The following is a 7,680-nucleotide window of genomic DNA, read 5'->3' on the forward strand; positions in this document are numbered from 1 at the left end:
AACAAAGGGACAATTTCTTTAAGAGCTGCATTTCTCAATTCCCAGTTGCCAGAACGTATAGCAAGATACAAATGGATGTATGACATACAGTCCTTATGAACGAAATCATTCCAATATTTGAAAGTGTGAAGTTTTTCAGACATTTCAGTGCAAAATGATGAGAATTCTTCCTTCACAGAAATATACATATCTGAGTTACGGAAATCTTCTTGTAATTTAACAAATCCACTGGTATCAAAAGTATCACCTTCTATTTTAACTGACGAGATTACAGATAGAACTCCTTCTAAAAATACTTCATTTGAAAAGGTATTGTTTGTTTTGCCATCTCTGTTATTCAGAAAACAGTTAAATTGAAACATAAAAAGTGCTTCATGAACTTGTAACAGGAATTTATGGGTTCTTTTAAAGTTTGAACAATGTGAAAGGCTATTGAGTGTCATGCTTTTGTGTGTAATTTTTGCTAGGTCCTTCAAACCCCCATCCCAAAATATCTTCATAAGTACTTCCTGATAGTTCTTAAGAAGATGCCAGTCACCAATATATGGAATCATCCAATCAAGTGCTTCACCGTATTCACGTTTTATGTTGAGTAGAAGTTTAAAAGTTGCACCATCACCCAAAATTACTAAATGATCGATCTGCTTGGTGATTTGGAAAAGATCATACAAAAGTTGGATTGACATCTGAAGAGTTTGTTTGGAATCGGCTGGCTGGTCTAATATATACAGATAAGAAAATTTAGACTTTTCAGTTTTGTCATGTTTACTATTGAGGAGCAGCTTGCATTTAAAACTGGGTAATAATGTAATTGATTGCTCCTCATTTCTTACAGGTAAATATCTCTCCAAGTCATAAAGCAACATGTCATTGTTGATTGTTTGTAGCATCTTTTTTTCTGTATCTGAAAGAATAAAAGTTTCCCAGGACACCTGTGATCTTAGATATGTTTTGAAATGAGTAAGTTGGAAATATTCTTTTGTAGGAGCATCAAGAGAGTGAGTGAGTTTGATCTTTTTTCGAACAGATGGTTTTCTTTTTGGAACTTGTGCAGTAGAGCTGGCACTTGGATCTGAGGAGCTTGTACTTGGATTGGAAAGCCTTTCAAAACGACTGTCTAAAATTTTGGTGGAAGGTTTTGGTTGCTGTGCCATTATTGATGTACCATGCCAGCTCCTTTCTTTGTCTGCAAACACACCTGCATGTGATGCCAGAACATCAATGTTATCAATAGTAACTAGTGTAAGAGCATTAGTATTAAGAGTTGACAAGGACCCATTTACATCTCTGACATCCTTTACATGTTGCAAAAACCTCTCAAGGGTTGATTCAGAACATGACAATCCTAACTTGTTCATTATTTTTAGTAGCTTTGAAGAGTGGGACATTCTCTTTACAACATTAGCAATAATAATATGAAAGGGGTATGTGCATGTATCACTCAATAAAAATTGCAAAATGAAAACTACAACTACCCTTCTGATTTTTCTTTGTATGCCAGATGATGAACTTTCGTTTGGAAAACATATATGGTCTTTTGTAATGCAAAGAGAAGATTGTTTGAAAAAATGTGTTTCTTCTGAATTTGAAGTAAGCAAACAGACAATATTCCAAATAATAGGATCAAACGATGCTGCAGCGTCGAGAAGAGTAAATTCAGCTACTGAAAGTGGATTAGGTACAAAAATATCATTTATACTCTTAGCCTGACTCCTAAGACGTTTATTCCCATCTTCTAAAAGTGAACGTAGAGAGCCTTCCACATGAACAGACTTTGTACTATCTTTATCAAAAGATACATCTTCAAACTGATCATCTCCTCTACTAAATGTCGGATCTTTGAGTGAGCATCGTGTAAACTTGTAAGTAGTTGATCAGGTGAAATGTTTTTTACATATATCAAAATTCCTTTCTTTTTGGATGTTCTTTGAACCGAAAAAAGATTTTCAAAGGTACTCAAAATTTTGGTCATCAGCCAGGGACTAGTTTGATAAGAATCCTGATATGCTTCAGAATCAGGAGGAAATTATTTTTCTAGTTCCTTGAGAAAGAAATCATATGCATTAGTCAACAAAAATGCATAATCTGTTTTAGTCCATACACATACCTGTTTCAAAGTAGTATGACATATTTGTTCTAATTCCAAATTTGAACCAGATAGTTTATCTTCATCTATATCTATTACACTATCCATGATTTCTATATTTACTTCAGATTGAACTCTACCTTTATATGAAAATCTATAACATTCCCTGCATAACGCCTCCCTTTCACTCTCAAGGAAATCAGAATTGATTATTTTCAGTTTGTCTTTGTCAATGTTTTCATTATCGCGCCAGTTGTATTTCTTTTGTGATAATTTAACTACATAACCACATACAGCACATTTACAATTTTGGAGTATCTGGTAATTTGACATTTGTGCCCTATGTTTTTGACAAAACTCAATAGATACTGGAATTTCCTGTAAATTGAGAGAGAAAGCAGAATTGAATTCATCTTATGATATACCTGATGTCTCCACTGTTGAAATACCTGCACATTTTGACATATGTGTCAAAATACATATACCCCTTTCTCCTTTTAGCCTTGTTTTTTTAGGAGTGTATGTACTATTTTTTACTTTTGTGCTATATTTTTGTCTACATGCATTACAGATACAGTCTGTGTCACTGACATGCTTAAAATGTTCATGTATTTTATCAATCAGATCTTGAGAATTTATTCCACTAATGTGACAGTACCTCGTTGATTGTCTATTACAGAGTGTGCAGGTACCACATTTGTCTTTTCCGCATGGCCTCACCCCAACAGAAGACTATGGCAGCAGTAGCTTGAGTAGAAAAGGTCCATCTGGAATGAACATCAAAGAGACAAATAGGAAGCAAAGGTTTTAAAGAATTGCATTATCAACAAAGAAGAAATATCTTTTAGGAATAACTATCTGTTTTCAATACTACTTAAATCTTCATCACTTCACAATGGTGAAAACAAAAAAAAAATAGAACACATTTTGTTTTAATTCTGCAATTTTTTTTATTATAGTATCTTGATAAATATTAATATGTGAATTCCAATAATCTGAAACTACATGTATCTGTACTTTGCTCGATACTCCATCTGCAACTAGAAGATAATCAGTTATGAGGTTGAAGAAAACATGGAATATAAAATACATTTACCTTTCTTCTGTCTCTCTTTCGTTTACTTGATCTCATTCGACTTTTCTTTAACCGGAGATGAATCTTGGTACGAACATATCCAGAATGAGGTCTGGGAAGGTCTTCGAAACTGTATGAAACCTTTGGAGGCAAAGGAAATCGCACGTAGGGGATGAAGTACAGCATGCTTGTATTTGGCCTGTGTTGGTTAGGTGGAAGTGGGAGATAATCTGGTTGCTTGGCTGGGTATTTCGGCAAGATAAATCCATTCTCAAAGCGCGGCAATTTCTTCCTCTACGTTTCTTTCGATTCTTTGATGAACGGTGAAAGGACTTGGGAGATGATGTTTGAGAGTTATTAGACTGGCAAGAGGATGGCATGGCAGTAAGACAAGTCTGGCTAGCTGATGTTGAGTGTGACTGGGTCTCGCGAGATGATGGAGGGGACATTGGTAGCCGGGATGATGATATTGGGATAGACTCATCCCGGTGAGATGGCGGAGGAGGTGTACATGTATTTTCCCGTGTCTTCTGACATGATGGCAGTGACTCGTTCTGCTGGATAGGTGGAAAATTATTTTTCAAAAGGTCATGGTTACAGGTCAATCTAATGCTTGATTCTGAATCTGATTTTTTTCTTTGACATGGAAAGTGCATTGGACCTATCAACTACGTGTACTAAACAATAGACACAAAAATGTTGTTCACATATGGGGCAAAATTTGAGATTAGAGTTTGGAATATTCATTAGGTACACGTAGCGAACTAGGAATACATACATGTAAATGTACATTTTCATCAAAATGTTAAAATAAACACAATTCATTATCAATGACAAATAGAAGAGCAAATTTGGACAAATCGTTCATTACATGTAAACAAATATTTACCTTCTTTTTCCTCAGAGGGCGAGGTGTCCACAGTTTCTTTAACTCGGGCGGTACATACTTCCTTCCTGTACTGGGTTGTATCGACTTCACTATTCCTTTTCGTACCTCTTCGGAAAATATCCTCTTTCCAAAAAAGTTTAAATGAAGTCCATCATATGCAAAAAGATCGTCATAAAGACAAAAGGGCGAAGAAAAATCCAAGAAAGAACAGTTCCAGAAAGAAGTAGTAAGAGAGTGGAGATGTAGATTGTAAAAAAGACTGGCCTCGTACAATAGTTCGCAGTCCCAACGGGGAAGAATTGCACTAAAAATTATTTTTGATGAGGGATACCTCTCCCGAACAGTCGTATATAATTTTGTGTAGGATTTTTTGTCCCAATCCCACACACTCTTTGACAAATTGTTTGTTCCTATATGTAACAAAACGACTTCCACGTCTTCAACGTCAAAAATGTCCTTGTCTCTAATGAATGTCCTTAAAGATGACACCGTGCCACCAGGCAAAACGAAAACTTCACAATTAAAATCTAGCCTTTCTAGGTTGTCTTGCAGATCCCGAAAAATAGAATCACCATAGATATGGACTTTTCCTTGAAGCGATGCCTGCTGATGCTGGGGATACCTGTAATATTGTGACAAAAGAAAAGTAAAAGAAAAAATAATGATCGATCAAGGCTATAGTCATAAATGAAAAGTTGAACAATTGTGGACAGCAAGGCGCTGCATTTCATGAAAATGTCATGTACTGTAGTCTAGCTATTTGTACCATAAAAGCATACAGCTATTGTGATAAAAGTATTTACATCGTATGTTACACAGATAAAATCAAGCTGTTTGGATATTTCAAAACATTTTTGGACTTTTTACATTACCTGTAAGATGAAGACTGAAGCTTTTGGTCTTAACTTTTTTGACTGGATCTATCGTAAAAATAATTCTATGGGATTTTCAGGAAGTTGAAAGCTTATGAGTATAACATAAAATGCAGCCCAGAAATATAAATGAAAATCAGCCATGCACCTTTGTTTTGCCCTTAAACCTGGCTTATGCTAAACACTGCTGTCAGCATAGGCCTACCCAGTTGTGTGTCCGGAAGATCGCAATCAAATTTAGAAAGTCATTTGGAAAAATTTACAAGGGAAGTTTCATCAATTTTTAGTACAAAATATTGGGAAATATTATAGAGGACGAAATAGAAGATGATTACAACTATTGAATTCATATTTTAGAGAAATCCATAGCAAAAAAGAAGGCTTCAAAATAAAATTATATGTCTGGATGGACACCCGACACCCACTGGCACTGCCCAAGTAGTACTTACTAACCTAGATCTAACCTACCTAGGATACCTAGGGAAGTTTCTGAATGTAGGCATGTTATGCCTCTGTAGTAGGTAGGCATATACAAAAGAGTACATATTTAACAAGTCAGATTAATGTTAGCATGGACCTGGTGCATGTCATGGAGGTGAGACTTAGTCTGAGGGCGAGAGTGAGTACGATCGCGATCGATGTACTCCCACGACATAAGCAACAAAAATATCTACGTATGGGACTGACTTCACTCTGCACCGCACAGATTGTAAGCATACGTCCGAATCCCGATTATACAATCATATTGCTTTTTTGAGAGGTCATGTGACTGTCCCACGTTCGTAAAATTGCAAATTTCACCCTCATTTTTAACATATTTCGTTCCGAGGGTACCATCGAATTTGGTACCACTCGAAAGGGGAAAGCACGACGAATGTGATGAACATATCACCAAATTATCTCCCTTTTTAGATGGGTCAGCAGCCAGCTACAAACTCAGACATTAGAAAAAAACAGAAAAAACACTATCATCTTCAACACACATTTAAGATGGCAAAAAATCGTTCAATATTAACGGAAAAAGGCTTATTCGAATCATGAGAAATTAAACTTCATGCTTACCCCAACATTTCGAAGAAAATGTGCACACAGTTTTGTACATCGCGTTACAAACTCAGCAGTGGAATTGTCTCGCAAACTGCGAGACTCGAACAATGTCCGAGAATGTACGAGAGGACTTGGATAAATTTGACGGTTTTGCTCATTAGCATACGGGCTTGCGGACTGACTGTATTTAGAGGGCATGTCTCAGATCGGTAAGCTAGTGGGTCCCTTGCGTTCTTTGTGGCTTCAGCACTTTGGCTTTCCATTAGATCACTTACCTCTCTCAATTCCCGCCACATTTTTGGAGACCTTGTAGATAATTTCAAGCATGTCAATGATCTCTTTAACTTAGTGCACTTCCTTAATTGTGTCTCCAGCAGTGAGCTTGAGGTGATGGGCCAGATAATGGACCGATACAATCCAGGAAAATTGTGTTTTCAGTCTTGATGCCAAGCCTCAGTTATCCCTTGCGTATTAGCTCTGTCTGCCAAGTCCAACAATCGCATCCCACCAGTCAAGGGAACCAGCATCGCAAATAACTTCAGGGGTAGAAAATGTAAAGCAAGCATAATATCTTGAAGTGTCAGTGATAAAGATTGCTAAGTGTAATGCTTGTTTTAATTCAGATCATCATCATCACAGTTGTAGGTTATATATGACTGGATGTATCTTATCTTCAATTTGTATTATATGAATGATGCACAGATATGAGTGCATCGGTAAGTTTTGTGAGCAGAAGGTATATGGAACTGTTAAACCCACTCAGCTGCACCTCATAGGTTCAGACTAGTTTCCATAGTTACCTTATGCTCACTAATCGTAAAAATGCATGAACAAAACTGTGTATCATTTGTTTTATAGAATAGTGGATTTTTTGGGCGAAAAATAGATTTTTATCAATCATGCATAAGTACATAATAACCCGATGATTGGCTAGCTGTGCATTAGTAAAGCAAAAAATGCATGGTTGCAACAACAACAAAAAATCAATTTTTGCACCCTGAACACATTAAAACTTATTATAAAACGGGTTCAAGGATGTAGCCAATGGAGAGTGCGTATTCAAGTCACGTGTTCATGCTTTAATTACGCGCAACCTTCCAGTCATGCATTTTTCGTGCAGCACTGCATTTTTTGTGCAGCACTGTGCATTTTTTGTGCAGCATTAGTTCCAATAGCACGTAAAAACTGATACGCGTTCAGTAAAAGAGGCTGGCTAGGATTTTGACGCGCTTACTTAGGCGCGCATAGTAGATACGCCTGTGATGTCATAATTGACAGTCTTGTGATCTCTTTGTCTGTGCGATCGTACACAATTTGGAGGGATTTGAACAAGATTTCCATGAAAAAAATTCATTTTGCCGACCCGTTTTATAAAACAATTAATGCACATTTTAAGATTCGTGATGTTAGTGACGATGCGAGCAACTCTCGGGCATTCACAATATTATGCAAAAGCACTCGGCGCAAGCGCCTCTTGCTTTCGCATAATTGTAAATACCCTCGAGTGTGCTGCATCGTCATAACACACTCATAAATGTGCATTAATTGTATACTATTATTTAGAAATTGGTAACCTCTTTATAATGACCCTCCTCACTAATCTTGCTTGTACTGTACTTCTTAAGTGAATACATGTACTTTTGTGTAGATAACTTTCCACTCCTCCCATATTATGGCAATCAGGAAAAGTTTACAGGTGAAATATACCAAT

The 7,680-nt window shown here is 36.6% G+C and overlaps 1 protein-coding gene across 3 annotated transcripts; it reads right to left on the bottom strand.

Moving 5' to 3' along the window:
- Positions 1-650: 650 nt before the first annotated feature.
- On the bottom strand, positions 651-6,698 carry LOC121410193. 3 transcript variants are annotated; one of them, XM_041602107.1, is made up of 4 exons: positions 5,985-6,698; positions 4,051-4,672; positions 3,183-3,718; positions 651-2,853 (listed from the first exon to the last, which is right to left on the bottom strand). In XM_041602107.1, the coding sequence occupies exons 1-3, from the start codon at positions 5,990-5,992 to the stop codon at positions 3,230-3,232; spliced, it is 1,119 nt and encodes a 372-aa protein (XP_041458041.1). In that variant the 5' UTR covers positions 5,993-6,698; the 3' UTR covers positions 651-2,853; positions 3,183-3,229. The 3 variants fall into 3 exon arrangements, with proteins under 3 accessions (XP_041458041.1, XP_041458042.1, XP_041458040.1); XM_041602108.1 differs by having other exon boundaries at positions 651-3,715; XM_041602106.1 differs by having other exon boundaries at positions 651-3,718.
- Between the last annotated feature and the right edge of the window lie 982 nt (positions 6,699-7,680).

This window comes from Lytechinus variegatus, chromosome 3, assembly GCF_018143015.1.
Source record: "Lytechinus variegatus isolate NC3 chromosome 3, Lvar_3.0, whole genome shotgun sequence".
NCBI classification, from domain to species: Eukaryota; Metazoa; Echinodermata; class Echinoidea; order Temnopleuroida; family Toxopneustidae; genus Lytechinus; species Lytechinus variegatus.